General features: G+C 45.4%; 1 protein-coding gene across 2 annotated transcripts; it reads right to left on the bottom strand.

Moving 5' to 3' along the window:
* Window positions 1-10,632: 10,632 nt before the first annotated feature.
* Window positions 10,633-15,354, bottom strand: CDKN2AIP (CDKN2A interacting protein; the record flags this gene model as incomplete). Of its 2 annotated transcripts, none has more annotated exons than XM_082282421.1 (3): window positions 10,633-14,169; window positions 14,904-15,034; window positions 15,131-15,354. In XM_082282421.1, the coding sequence occupies 3 exons, from the start codon at window positions 15,352-15,354 to the stop codon at window positions 12,620-12,622; spliced, it is 1,905 nt and encodes a 634-aa protein (XP_082138547.1). In that variant the 3' UTR covers window positions 10,633-12,619. The 2 variants fall into 2 exon arrangements, with proteins under 2 accessions (XP_082138547.1, XP_082138548.1); XM_082282422.1 differs by having other exon boundaries at window positions 14,935-15,034; window positions 15,131-15,264.
* Between the last annotated feature and the right edge of the window lie 351 nt (window positions 15,355-15,705).

Raw genomic sequence — 15,705 nt, 5'->3', positions numbered from 1 at the left:
CTGCCGCCGCCCCTTTGCCCTCGGGCGGCCGCACCGCGGGGGATGGTGAGCACTTGCCGGGCCGGGCCGGGCCGGACGGGTACGGCCGCCCCTCCGCGGGGTCCCGCGGGTCGCGCACCCCTTCCCGCGGTGCCGCCGCCGGAGCAAAACCCCCGCTCGGCGCCCCCGCCCCTGCCGGAAGTGCGCATGCGCGAGGCCCTGCCCTTATAAGGCGCGGCCGGCGGCGCTGCCAGGGGTTCGCATTCTCCCGCCTTCCCCTGGCGCGCACTCCCATTGGCTTCCGCGCGGCGGGGGGCGGGACCGTGCGGGGGGGCGGAGTCTCCCTTAAAGGCGCCCTGCGCCTCCGCCGCTTCCGCGCCCGGGCGGAGCCGGGACCCGCGCGGGGATCCCCGCGGCGCGGGGGCTCCTCCCGCCCAGGGACCCCGACCACCCCCGCCGGTGGCAGCTCGGACTGCTCCTGCCCACAGTAAGAGCTACCTGATTTATCTTTAAAGGAGAGCAACGATGATTCGGGATGAGGTATTACTTAGGGAAGCTGAGTGACATTTTATCCTGAGGAATCATTTCAAGAGTATTTTAAATCAGGTACCAAAGAACTTTGGCCTTTTAAAAGCCACTCGCCTACCAGCAAATGTCCAAAATTTCACATAGTGTCCTGTCTTCCCCATGCCCGTTGTAGAATTTGTGTCAAATGTTGGCCACAACAATTATAGTAGGAAACAAAAGTTGAAATTTACTTTTTGGCTATACACTTTTTAGCTATATAATTGTTCCTACTGGAAGAATTATTTAAAGTGGAGAGAACTATTAAAATGTCAAGATTTCATCTCCACTTCTCTTTGAGACATTTTTCAGGTCTTTACAATATGAATAATAATTGGCAAGCATCCGGAAAGGAAAATTAATTTTGTCGAGTCTTGAAACACCCTGAGGAGACCTGTATATTTTGCACTCTTTCATTTATATTTTAGGCATCTGAAAAAAAATCCAGAGAAAATGCATATGGTAAATGTAGCAAAAAAAAAAAAAAAAAAAAAAAAAAAAATCAGAGATGATTGAATTCAAGAATAAAATTGAAAAGAAGAAATAAATTCAAATCTCCAACCCCCCTTCTGTCTTCCATTCCTACCTCTAGTTAAGTAGCCAGCACTAAAAGAGTACCCATACTAATCCTGTAAATACCGTTTCAGGATGGCATGATCTAGAGTAGTGGTTAAGCAGCAGCACAGGTTGCACAGAGAAGTTGTATAATCTCCATCCTTGGATATTTTTTGAGCCTACCTGGACGAAGCCTGACACAACCTGATCTGACTGTGAAGCTGGCTCTGCTTTGGTGGCTTCCCATCCAGACTCCTTTTTTCCTGTGATTCTGTCTCTACGTGGTCTGCACGGAACAGCTCCATGGCTAGTCCTACAGGAAAATTAGTGTCTCACATGATGGCAGCTTGCAAGTATTATTTTCTTAAGACTGTAGTTCACAGAACTATTTAAACATTCCTAACTTCCAAGTCACGCGGCCACTGAGCAGATGTTCTGCAGGGATTTTCATCTGTCTGTGTCTAAGCTGTTGAGTAATTGTAGCTGCAGTTAGTTAGTCAGCTTCGCCCAAGGCAGCAATGTGTTGGCAAGTTCATGAAAATCAATGAAAACAAAGTTGTAGGCAGTACTTTCAAAACATCCTTCACTACACTGGTGTCACTCTGGCCAAAAAAACAGGAAGTCTGTAATTCTGTGTGTTCATGTTCTTAAGAGGGCACCTTAATCTTAAAATGAACAGTTTTAATTTACAGTGTAACACCTGTAAAATCGGCTGCTTTTTTCTGTGCACTGTTACAGCTCGGGTTAATGAAGCCCCAGAACATTTTTCGCTACTTGTCTCATTTTTGCACAAATAGATTTAGAAAGTGGCAATAACCTGGTTACCTTGGCTTCCACTGGCAGTAACTCACTGAAACTTTATTGTGTAGCATTCATTGCTGTCACTTCTGAGGAACCGAAGATTGAATTTTTTGATATAATATTAACAGATAACACTAACTGTACAGGCAAAAAGCACAACCTGTATACCAGTGAAAAGGACCTGGATTAATATAATTGATAGAATATTCTTGAGAAAGGTGTGGAGGGGCCGTGTCTCTGCTTATAGTAAGTTTGAATGGGTGAAACATTCTGCCATGTCATGAAGAAGCAAAGCTACGAAATAAGAGATTCCCCTGCAGAGCAGAAAAAAATAAAGCAAAAATGTTCATTCAAAATTATCATGTTATTTAAAATTAAATGTTAAATACAATTAAATATTAATTTAAATGCAACATTTTGGCATAACTTTTTTTTCTCACAAGAAACTCTGCATGCACTGTCAGTAAAAATATAGCCAAGAAAATAATTCATAACATTTGTTACAGGTGGTTTCTGTGCTAAAAGCTTGCTGTTTGTCGCTATGGGGGAAACAGTATCTAAGCTACAGCAGAGAACAGCTAATGATTTCTGAATTTAAGTGTTGTCTACTGCTTTCAAACACTAAAATAAAGATATAAATTTTGAGTAACCTTAAGAATGCAGCAGTGGCATTGGACCAGATTTCCCTAGGAAAAAGAAGTCTTAGCTTGCTGCATGTTTGAAACCTCAGGGGAAAGGAAAGCAGGAAGAGCAGACCAAATTAATTCTCTGCTTTGCTCATGCCTCAAAATGGCTAGGAGCAAGCACGGGAGAATTTTGGTGTATTGGACTTAACTTTGCAGGTTGATAGATAGCTCTGAGACCCAACTGTGTCCCTTCTTTCACTGTCTGTATGTGAGAATAATCTGGAGATAGGAAGAGGCATGGTAGAAGCAAAACCTTTCTATTTGTAAAGATGGACAGGCAGAATGATCATACATTTTCACCAACCCTTTCCGCTAAGTGGAAAATTGTCAGCTTGAGGTTGGCATACACAGGGATGTGATATTAGGGTGTATTGCATCAAACCTATCTCAGTAGATGTCCTCCAAAGATAAGTTATACAGAGAGGTTCTATATCCAGTTTATTTAGATTTATTTATATATCTCTAAATTAACCCCAGTTTTCATGGAGAATAGACCCCACAGTCTTTGTTTCTTTATAATTTCCCAGTATAGTTTTTAAAAGCCCAAATCAGAGTATTCCCCTTCTGTTTGTGAAAGATGATTTCATTATATTACAGATTTCACTATGATAAAAATATTTCCAGAGATTTAATCCAAATCTTATTTTCCCCAATTGAAGTTTTGCCTCTCATCTTTCATAATACTGATTTTACATCCTCAGATCACAGATGATTCCTGTCCTGTTTCACATAATAATACACAAGTTGGTTAGGGGGTTTTTGGTTTTGGTTTTGGTTTGGTTTGGGTTTTTGTGTTGGTTTTGTTTTGTTTGATTTGTTTTGGGTTTGCTTGGTTTGGTTTGGGTTTTTTGTTTGGTTGGTTTTGCTTGGTTTTTGTTTTCGGGTTTTTTTTTCCCTTGCTTTCCATCGATAACCCAGGAAGTGTTTCAGGCTGTGGATAAAGAAAAGCAGCCTTATTGATAAGTCCATAGGGGGCTGTAATTGTGAAAGACCTTCTTAGGTCCATCAAAGGATGATAACAGGGTGCTTCTTTTAAGCAAAAGAACTGATTTTTGATTCTATATATTTCTTGTCAGAAATGCTTCTCTGGCCTCCATGGGATGAAAAGGATGAAAAATTATCTGAGATACCACAAAAATAAACAGATTAAAAAAAGAATGAGTACAAGCCAGATTTTTAAAGAGTCAGCTGAAGGAAGCTCTAGGCCATAGCTGACTTTTGCTATATTCTGGGAAGGAACTATCCTCGCCAGAGCTATAGGGATACTAGTGTGTTTGACCAGGTAAGCTATTCTCAAAAGCTTCTCTAACATCAGGTCATCCAAAGAAGATACTTCCCTGTAATGCCAGACATTGCTTTTGGTTTTCCTTAAATATTAGGCTTGATTTCCCTGGTGGAATACAGATCATATGAACAGAACTATTACTATTTTTCTCTTTCATTTACACAAGTGTAGAATACCTAAAAGTAAGAAATGGGTTGACATGAGATCATTTCAATAAGATGATACACTAAACAGTAGATTTCCTGAAAATACTGGCATGTGCTTTTTTCCCTGTTAGCTTCATCCTCAACTGTACCAAAGAGCTTTCCAGTACCAAATAATAAATATCCCGCACTTACCAGGAGATGTATGTTATTTCTCATCCACAACATCTAGTCTGTTTTCTGCCAATATGCTATAAAAGGAAATCTCCTCAGGAACCCAACTTGGTAACCAGTTGACTTCTATTAACACGGGGAAGAGGGCAGTCACAATATCCTGCTCAATTTTTTCTTCAAGCAGATAGGTTCTGTTTATTTCACCATGAGCAGAGTGAAAAATGGAGTAAAAAGTGCAGACTAAGTTTACTCTGTGCTTTTTTTTGTAATAACTATTTATTTATTTTTTATAATTCTTCACATTCAGTTTCCATACTTGAATGCCATGGCAAAAAGTGTTTTGAGAAATTGGTAGGCCCAAGGCAGCACATGATAAGAAATTCACTTATATATGACTTCATTGCTTTCATCAGAGCATACTGACACATTATCACTTTGTTTTGAGCAGAACTACACTGCTCCTTTTAGAGGCTATCAGCTCTGTTTGGAATACCCTCTGGAAAGCAGCAGGAGCTGGACAACACCAGCTTCTCACAGGTGTTATGGAACATCCTTGGCTGGCATATGAACTGCAGCTCTTTAGAGGAGGGGGACGCTGCAGATCAGCTGAGAGGCAGCATCTGGCCACTGCAATGATAGCACCACGTGGATCATTTCCTGTCATTTACAACATGGATCTGTCCACTTGTGTCTGAAGTAACACTTCGTGTCTTTCTCTCCAGGGAACAGTAACTCTTCTTCCTCACCTACTGTTATAAAGCAGAAATGATCAGTGGATATGGTTTCCAGCTCTAGAACCAATCACCATTAGAAAAACCTTGGAAAGCGTGCAGATGATGTTCAGGGAGACCAAGTTAGAAATGGTAACAAGATAATCTTAATGCAAAGATAGGAACCATCTTTCTTGTCTTACCTCTGCCCTGAAACCTGATCCTCTTTCATTCTAGTAAATGGAAGCATCCACAGGAATTTAAGGGAAAAGAACCAAGACCCTTTTGCCCACAATAAAGAAAGGATTTTTTGTGTATTCTTGCCTGAGCAACACATTGACATAGATGCTGCATTTCTGTGATTTTGTTGCTCAGCACAGGTCATGTGAAAAACACATTCTTACTTCTTCCTTTTGTGAGGAACAAACATACACAAGTGCACCTTTGTAATCAAGACTATGAAATGAGGGCAGGCAGTGCACCTGTGGAAAGTTTCAGTAGGTGATGGTTTAAGACATTCATAATACTCTCCCATAGGCAGATGTTAATTTTTTTTTCCAGCTGAGGAAAAAAAGGTGGGAGTCACCCAGCTAAATCTGTCGAATGAGAGAGAATCTTAGTATAAATAGGTCTTGCTCTAAAAATGTCTCCATTGACTGTAAGGGGCACCCAGGTCTCTTGTTACAGATGTCAGTTAAATGAATTCCACTCTGTATGTGAAAATGGGGTAATTATATGCCTATGATTACCATTTATGAATTTCAGAGTTTCCCTGAAAACTTGGACAGAGTTTTGGCATACGTCATTAAAACTCTGCAACAAGCAGGAGGAAGCCTCATTTTATTTCCCTCCTAGTGTGGGGTTTTTTTTTCTCCTTTGGAATCTGCTTACCCAAACCTAGTAAAAATGATTAATTTCTGGTGCAACTGAAAGGTCACCTCAAATAGCACCACAGGGTAATTTCATATCTTCAAAATAACCCAGTAGCACCAAATCACCCACACTATGGGTTTTCTAATGGTGCTGCTGCTATGCAAATTTTTCAGTCCCATCACTTACTTCAAGTTACCAAAAAGTAGTAGTATCCTTTACTACTAGGATATGACCAATGTACAAGGTTTTTTTTCCCAAGAATGGACAGAGTTTACATTTGCTTTATCATTCAGTTGTAACTGTGAGAAAAATTAATGGTTAAACAAGATGAGTAGCTTCCTGCCTCTCAAACACCCTCTTCCCCAAAATAATAAAGAGAAATATAGCATTTACTCCAAACTAAAGGAGGCTTTAGGCTGGAAGGCTGTTGTCAAAATATAGGCAGCGTGACTGAACATAGAACTTAACTGCAGTTAAAATCACAGAATAACAGAATAGGTAAGGCTGGAAGGGACCACAGTGAGTCATCTGGTCCAACCTCCCTGCTCAGCCTGGGTCCCCCAGAGCACATTGCACAGGTTCAGACAGCTTTTGAACCTCTCCAGAGATGGAGACTCCACAACTTCTCTGGGCAATCTGTTCCAGTGCTTGGTTACCTGCACAGTAAAGAAGTTCTTCCTCGTATTCAGGTGGAACTTCCTATTTATCAATTTCTGCATGTTGCCTTTTGTCCTACTTCTTGGTATCACCTAGAAGAGCCTGGCTACATTCTCTTGACACGCTTCCTTTGGGTACTTATAGACATTGATAAGATCCTCTCTCAGCTGTCTCCCCTCCAGGCTAAACACCAGAGGACTTGGAATGTAAAATGTAAAACATCAGAGGATTTAGTAAATCTATTGGTTAGATCAGTTCTCTTACTAGTGACAAAATATCTTTTGCCTAATGTGATTCATCTCTGACATTCGTATTTAAGAGAAGTCATTTTGCAGCCCACTTGGGCCCAACAATTAATGTTACTTGACCAGCAGTGGCAATGAAAACTTTAAAGGGCTGCAGGCTCAGATGCTGGAGCTGAACAATGCTTTTTTAGTTGCAGGAATGTTACTACAGGAGGAAAATACATAGCCAGTAACCACTGTAACTCAATCTTCCATTACCTTAGGAACAGGTAGTGGTGCTCAGAAATTCTCATGCACCATTTTCATAATTAGCCTACAACATATTTGAAACTGTTACCAGGTATCAACATAAAACCTGTTTTCCTAAATGCTTGTCTGTGAGTGAGTGTTAATTAATCACAGACTAAAAATTGATGCTTCCTGACAGCAGATTTATTGACAGCATTTTCTTAAAAATGCTTAACCTACCTAATGGCAGTACCTTTGCTTGGCAGTGGCAACTAACAGAACCATCTAGAAGGCACACACACAGACACAAGTTAATTGTTGTTACCTGAACAAAGAGCATGGCATATTATACATTATGCAAAAACATTGCAAAAATGAACATCTACTTGAAAGAAAAACTTAAAAAATACATATATACATACATATATATATAAATACATATACATATGCTTTTATTTTCTCTGTATTTTGCAACTTACAAGCTGGGGGACAGATTTGCCTAGTGAAAGAGAGAGACAGCATCAAAATTCTTTCAATGTGTGCTTTTTCCCCTCAGTCTCTGGACCACTAGACCATGTCATGTCAGCTTAATTTAACTTATGGGCAAGAGAAATTTGATGTTTGACATATTCTCTCCTACTAACAAATCTGAAGACCAACTTTTACCATAAAATACAAATGAGACCATTTTGTTCACACATGCACAGAACCAGTTCAAATCATTACGGTGCTATATTTTAGGGCCTAAAAAGAAAAACAAGGACACATCAGACACTGCACAAACTTCAGCTTGTCTCCACAAGTTTGACTGTGGTCTTCAGCCTGTACAGAAGGTGCTCCATAGAGCTTTAGATATATCCTTGTAGTAGAAGAAACTGGGACACTGAGATTTCATCACAGTTTCTCACCCAAAAAAACAACACTTCATAGAGCTGTGCCCTAGTTTAGTTGTTTCTTTGGGGATGGGTTCTTCGATAGTGTTTTAATTTGAAATCTCTCTTTTCCCACATATGTATAGGTGATCACATGCAGGATCATGGGAAAAAAGAAAGACACTTGAGTAGTTCAAGTGGCTAAGACAGCAACCAGAGTAACAGCTCAAGCCAGGTGGTTTCTGAGCCCCATGCGCACCCTTTCAGGGCTCTCATGTGAGGCAGTCAGAGCTGCCACCACCATTTCTGCAGAGGTGGTCTCTGCTCTGCACACTGGGCTCCTCTGTGTGGGCTCTGACATGGCTGGAAGGAGGTCATCATGAAGATACTGCTGGAAGAGGAACAGCAGGTGTTGGAAACTAAGAGGCTTTGCAAATGGTACTGTGCCTGCATATAGGCCACACGCCTGAGGCTCAACCAAAGAGAGAGAGGCACCATTTAGCAGACCTGGGCTCACCACGGGAGCTTCATAAATACCAGGACAGAATGAACTGGAAAGAGCCATTGTCTCTGGGCCACTTGGGAGCTTTTAGGGTAAGTAACAAAGGTAATTTGGGTAAGGTAATAAACCCTTTATTTTGGGTCTGAGTGCCCGAATTTTATGTCATTTTGGGGATATCTGTCAGTGCTCTTCTGTCATGTTTCATACCCAGAAATGACAGTAGGGCAGCAGAGGGCTTTATTCCACAGTCGAGCATGGTGGTGTGCTATTTGCTTGACATATTAGAGGCAAGAGTGGCACTGCCTATGAAATTCAGTTTATCAGCGGGGCAGCAGCATCTTGCATAGTACCTGGGAGCTGCATGAGAGCCTAACTGAAGTGGGCAAGTAACACTGGTGGCACGCACTGGCCTTCTCTGCAGAGAAGGTGGAGCAGGGGATCCCGGGGCTAGGCGTGCCCTGCACAGCACAGCCAGTGCAGTGGCTGTTGTGCTGAAGAGTGTGGTGTGTACTCGGTGCTGTGTCAGCCTGTGTGCCGGCGCTCAGATACCCACCGAACCTGCTGGTGCACCACGAACTTCTCCGTGGTGCAAGTGCCCGCGGCAGAGTACTTCCTTCTGGCCTCTTGCTACTTCCTGGAGCAGGGAAGGAGGGAAAGCCTTTTCAGGAAGGTTAAGTGCTCCCCCCGGAGTGCCTCCCCAGTTGAACGTGCTCAGGTTGGACGATAGGAGGAATTTCTCCACAGAAAGGATTGACAAGCATTGGAACAGGCTGCCCAGGGAGGTGGTGGAGTCACCGTCCCTTGGAGGTGTTTAAGGTTAAAGACTGGACGTGGCACTCAGTGCCGTAGTCTGGTTGACAAGACGGTGTTCGTTCAAAGGCTGGACTCGATGATCTCAAAGGTCTTTTCCAGCCTAAATGATTCACACCAGCGGGTGTGAGCGGCAGCGGGGCGCGGGGCCGCTTGTCCTGCAGCGGCGTGTCGTCCTACACGCGCTTTGCTGTGCCCTCCCCGGGCTGTGCTACACCGGCAAGGCACCATCCAGCCGTGAGTTGTCCCGTGGGACGCGCCGCTGGGGAGCCCCACCCGGCAAAATGGGATGGCCTGAGAGTGAGCCCCGTTCTGTTGGCGCGCCTGGCGCGCTACCTGCGTGTCTGTGGCCGTGACGAGAGCCCGCCCCGCGCTCACCCGCTCGGCCCGCGGGCGTCTCGGCGGAGGATAGCGTGAGGCGGCGGCGGGCGGGGGCGCGGCAGCGCCCGGCACTCTCTGCCGGCGGTCCGGGGACTTTCCCCTAGGCGGGCGCGGGGCCCATGAGGAACGGGCGTCCTCCGTGCGTGGCCTAGCGAGCAGGTCTTCAGAACATCCCGGCATGCTGTGCTAGCCGATGACGCTTTATAAACCCCGGCAGATAGGACAACCTCGCGGGCACGGCGAGTAGGTTTGGCTCGGGCGTTTCCCTTCCTGCTGGTCTCCGCAGGCGATGCACAGCGGGCAGGCGGCCTGGCTGCCCCCTGAGGGGCGCCAGGGCCCCGGGCGGGCGCGGAAGGCTGCCGCGAAGGGACGAAGCAGCCCCGGGAACACGCTATGCAAATAGCGCGCCTCGGCCCCGCCCCGAGCCGGGCGGGCGCGCCAGCCCCGCCTTGTGGCCACCGCTGCGGCCGCCCCGGTGATACCGCCCCAGCGCCCGCGGGCTGCGACCGGGCGCGGCGGGCCACACACCCCGCACGGGTGCGCACCTGGGAGCTGCCACCAGCAGCCAGCCGGCGGCCGTCCGCAAGGGCCCTGCGGTATGTGTTTAGGCTGTGCTAGCTGTCCCCAGAGGAAACGGGAGTCACTACTGATTGCTGTGATTTCCTGTACTTTCGTAGAAAAAACGGAGTCAGTTTTTCTTTCGGTTGGTTGGTTTGCTTCGCCCCCCTGAGACAACTCTGCACACCTATAGTGTAAGTGCAGGTGTTCTCGCTGGCCCTCGTCAGCAGGGTCTGACAGTTAAAGACCAGCATCCCAGTCGCTAGAGACCAAGACAGTACCTGGAGGGGAGACCCAGAGATTTTAGAACTGACAGGATTACACAGTTCCTGCAACAGCCAGTTCTTTGCACTTCTTTCTTCCTCTAGGGCTAATGAAATGTTAATAAATTCTCACTCAAATACTTGAATAGTGCTTATTCACTTGTATGTTAGAATCCGCGTGTTGAGTTGCTTTCTATGCAGAATGTGAAAAATAACACGCTTCAACTTTCAGTTTCTATTAAGAGTAGCTACAGACTTGTTCTTTAATGATTCACAACCAAACATCAAAGAGGAATAACATTCAAAATTTTAAAAAAAGTAATCCTAAGTCAGGTCTTTTAAAAAAGGCATCTAGCACCGTAGCCTTTTAACACAGTTGCCCTAACAGCCCCTTGAGGTCAGTGAATACTGAGGGCTTTGCTTTACAGACGAAAAACACAGGTTTTCACATTACAACACATGCTGCAATTCTGAACCAGAGATCTGGAGATGACCAAACTAACAGCAGAGAAAGCTGTACTACAGAGGGCACAGGATGCAACTCCTGCCCCCACACAGTCCTTCCATATTTCTACCTGAACAGGGTAAGGACTTGAAAACAGATTTCACACTTCCCATCATGAATACCACAGCTCCTAAGCACAGCACGAAGCTTGCCCTGTGCTAGAAGCAGACACCAATTCTTGCACTAAGATGCAATTTAGCACATTGCATTCCGAACGCCGGGTGGTGCTCCAGGAACGCCAGGGGGAACTCCTGAGAAATCTAACTAGGGCAAAGGGCGACGGAGGGCACAGAAGCACAGGGGTCAGGTGGAGCAAGTTCTCAACCAGCCATCGGGAAGTGCGAGTGCCTTGCAGGCTTCTGGTGCTATGGACTGGACAGCCACTGTTCAAAAGCACGCAGGGTACAGCGTGAACACCACTGTAGTTTAGTCCCAAAAATTACAAAAGAACTTGAATTGGACGTATGTACTACTGAGATCCCTGAAATTCCTATTCATTCCTGTAGGACTTGATCAATGGATCTATCAGTCAAGAGTAAGGATGCCACTTAATGATGCTAACTACTGTAATAGGACAAGATTAATTCAAAATAGCACTGAAGACATCATGTTTTTACAATTACATGTCATTATCCAATATACCAAAACATGCAGTTTGTGCAGATATTTCAGCAACATTGAAAACAAAAGGTAATCTCCCACTTTCTTTGCCTCAAACTATTCTGTACAGGGAGTAAAAATGTAGCAAAGGAAGGGCTTGATTAGAATGAATGCTTTACAATACACTCACTGTCTCCAACAGACAGGAGCATTTTCGTTTTGCTTATCTTGGTGTTACGAAAGTAGAAATTGATATTCTATAGGTCCCCTCTATCAGTTTTACAGTATTTCAGCTACACATCTAAAGAAACCAACTCATCCTTGTGGGATTACACCTTGAAGCCACTCAAAGTAAAGCTTTACTGAAGGTGTTGCAATGTTATTGAAATGGCTGGAATATTTAGTAGCCAAAACCAAAGTAGTATAAAAGCTTATCACAGAGGTTTTATTGTTTTAGTAGCAGTCAAAATATACTTAGTATAGAAATCCATGTTCATTTGGAAAAAAAACCCAAACACCAAACAAAACTGTAAATGATACTTCACCATATAAATTAAATCTGCTTACAGTTTTGGTGGCCAAAATAGCTGTGACTTGACTGCTAACTGCTAATTTGCCAATGTGATATTAAATGGGCTCTAACCTGATAGTATAATGTTAAATGGGATCACGATGCCACTTATATTGCAAGTGTTACGAAAACATCCCATAAAAATAGTCAACCAACTACTTTCTCTCCTAGTATGAGCAACAGTGAACATTATGAGCAACAAGCCTGAAACAGATAATTCAACTTTTTGATTGAAATTTTTAAACAACTTTCAATTATTCAAGTATTATGGTCCCTATGTACACACTTCTACGAGCCTAGAAAAGATATGGTAGACAATTGAGCACACTATCATCAAACTGTAAGAATTACAAAAATGTCAGGTTTTAAACAGCAAATTGTACCTTAATAGTTTAATTAAAAATAGAAGAGTTAGGTAGACTATTTTGCAAATACAACAGCACACTAGTGTGCTGTATATTAAGGCAATACCTTTAAATGCGTACTTGTCATCTCTAACAAGTTTTATACAATTGCTACCAAGTGAAAGAACTATCATTGTCTTGCAAAACTGAGAAAGAAATACAAAATATCTGGAAGCCTACATTTTCAAAGTACAAAATTAACTTTCAGTCCTTGTGTTGAAATACTATACACAGTACAAACAGTGATTCTTCCCTACAAGATCTCACGAGGATTTCTTAAAGCTGGAGGCAAATTTGAAGGTTTTGACTCTTCGTCCAGAAGCACCAAATCTTCAATTTCACTACCTTTGTATTTTCTTTTACATATCTTCACAATAACTTTCTTCTTGAGGAATAATTTCAAAGCTTCTCTTGAAGCCACTGCTTTGGCATTTTCCATACTTTTACCACAGCCAGTACCCAAGTAGACAGACTTGCACCTCAGTTCACAAACTATATTTTCTAGAGAGCTTTTATTTTGAGGCAAGTCTGCAAGTTCCTTCAGGGGAACAAAAGCAACATCTAATGTAGCTTTTACAGACTGAATAGATGAATTTAGAAGTTCTGCATGATTTACGTTAGGACTGAAGCCTCCAACAGCAACCAGTTTCCAGGCTACAGCTTTGTAGAGTCTGTTGAAAAAAGGTTGTCTTTCCTTTGCATCTTCGCTGGTTAGCGGTTTGCACAAAGCCTTCGCAGGGCTTTCGCCGGCCTGTGAGCCACTCTTGGAGGCCAGCAGGGAAGCACCTGCCTGAGCTCCACCCCGGGAGGGCCCTTGCTGAGCTCCACTCCGAGCAGCCAGCAGCGAAGCAGCCACCTGAGCGCTGCTCTTGGAAGCGAGCAGTGAGGATCCCGGCTGCGCGCCACTCCGAGCGGCCAGCAACGAGGCAGCCACCTCCGCACTGCTCTTAGAGGCCAGGAGCGGGGAGCCCACCTTAGCAGTGCCCTTGGAGGCCAGCAGCAGCGAGGTGCCCACCTGAGTACCACTCTTGGGGGCCAGAAGCAGTGAGCTGCTCACCTGAGCACCGCTCTTGGATACTGATGCTGGGGCACTCACTTGTGTTTTGGAAGACAGCAACGCAGCACTTGCTTGGGGGGTGCTCTTCGTGGCTGGTGGCACTGCTGGCACCTGTGGGGTGCTCTTGGTGGTCAGTGGCACTGCTGCTGCCACCACTGCTGCCTGTGGGGTGCTCTTCGTGGCTGGTGGCACTGCTGCTGCTGCCACCTGTGGGGTGCTCTTGGTGATCGCTGGCACTGCTGCTGCCTGTGGGGTGCTCTTGGAGGTTGATGGCACTGCCGCTGCTACCACTGCTGCCTGCGGGGTGCTCTTGGCAGCTGGTGGCAGTGCTGCCACCACCACATCTGGCTGAGGGGTGCTTTCAGCAGCCACTGGTGCTACACTTTCTGTAGTTTTCTTTTCAGGTGATGGCACATTTTCACACTTGCTTTCCTTAGGTGGGCTTGAGCAGGGCTTCTTTCCTGGCTCCTTTTCAGATGAAGGTGACTTTTGCTCAGCAGTACTTTCAGCATTAGCAGGCTTTCCTTCTGTTTCTATGTCTGAGACTACGACCATTTCTTGATCTGAACTGCAAGTTGACTGGGAGCTTTCTGGATCTTTGCTAGTACCTTTTTCCTGCTTTTTGGGCAATGTGCTCTCTGTTTCCTTCACTCCTTCTGCCTTGGTTGTTTTCACATCCTTTCCAGCATCCTTAGAGTCTCTGCTTTTTTCAACAGCTTGTCTCTTGCAGGGCTGCTCTATCCCTTCTGCAAAACAGGTAAAATATGTGATCCTCTTTGATTTCTGCACTATGAAATATCCATGTAGAGAGAAATAATCTAAAACCTAGCAATAATCTCTGTGAACTTAAAGGGTATATATTAGCAATACACCTTGAACTGTCATTTCAAGTATTAACCTACTATTTCATAATTTTGGATTTTTTTGACAAAATCCTGAAAATACTCATGCGAGATTTCAGTTGTTGGTTTGGGACCCATAGGCAAGTATGTATTTCTGGTCTTGAAGTCCAAACCAAAACTGGCCAATACACATTAAATGGGCTATCTGACCTAAAAATAACAGAAGTGTATTTTGTCTACTAATATCACAAAACAACTTTAAAACATCAGTCTGAGAATTTCTTTAAGAAACTCAGTTTCTTACACAGCAGCAATGCCTGACTGGCAACAAAGGCAAAGTAACAAGAACATATTTAAGCTGGAGTACAGCAGCCCACATCACAACGCACAAGTATTAAAGTGTACCAGATGTAGAAATTCAAAACAATAGCTCTACATTACCAAAGGACTATGTACGCATTATGCCCATTTTAGAGACATTATATTAGAAAAAGAACAGCACAGAGAGAGGAAACAATTAACGGGAGTTTTAAAAGTAAATTATTTCGACTACTTTCTAACCCCGAGGCAAACCAAGAACATTCAGAAACAAGCATTTTCTAGACTCCTATGTATTGTCACAGCTATGATCTGCTAACCATTGCTACTTGATATGCCTCTTTTCTTCACCTTGGCAACCAGTTCGTCTCTCGTGGTGCGGACAGGCGCGTTGGTCACTTGGATGCCTTCGGCCATTTCCAGCGCCTTTTCCATGACCTGCGGCGGGTACCTGGAGCGGCGACAAGAGGAAAGGAGGGAAGGGGCCTCGTCAGACGGTCGCGCCGCGCCGTCCCCCCCGAGCCCCGGCGGGTCCCTCTGAACTCACCGGCATCCCAAGAAGACGTGGTTGGCCCACACCATGGAGAGGGACACCAGGCGCTGCAGCTGGGCGCTGCCCGCCGCCGGCAGCTCCCCCACATTGCGCAGCAGAAACTCCCGGCGGTACCGCCAGTGGTGCTCGGGCTCGCAGGCCCCGCGCAGCGTCTCCGCCCAGGCCGCCTCTTCCGCTGTCCGCCCCAGGGGCTCGGCCGCCGCCGCCTTGCCCGCCATCGTCGCCGCCGCCGCCGCCGCGGAAACACCCGCCCCGCTCCTTCCGCCGGGCGCCCTGTGAGCTCACATCCGCCGGGGCGGGGCCGGGCCGGCTGGGGCGGGGGGGGGGGGAGCGGAGGGAGCGCCTCAGGCCTTGGCGCCGGCGCGGAACGGGCTGTGCCGCTTCCCACCCGCGCATATCTGGGTGCCGGGGGAAAAGAGGTGCTCTGGGCGCGGCTACCGGCCCTGTATTCTGACTGCTGAAAGCGTGAGCAGAAGTTCTGCTTTACAGGTTGATTTTTCCAGGCTTGCTGAGGTCGGAGTTCACGGGGGATCAGTTGGTGTTTTACCACAGAATCACAGAATCAGTTA

This window comes from Coloeus monedula, assembly GCF_965178545.1.
Source record: "Coloeus monedula genome assembly, chromosome: 5".
Taxonomy (NCBI): domain Eukaryota; kingdom Metazoa; phylum Chordata; class Aves; order Passeriformes; family Corvidae; genus Coloeus; species Coloeus monedula.
This window is presented reverse-complemented; position numbering and strand designations above follow the sequence as displayed.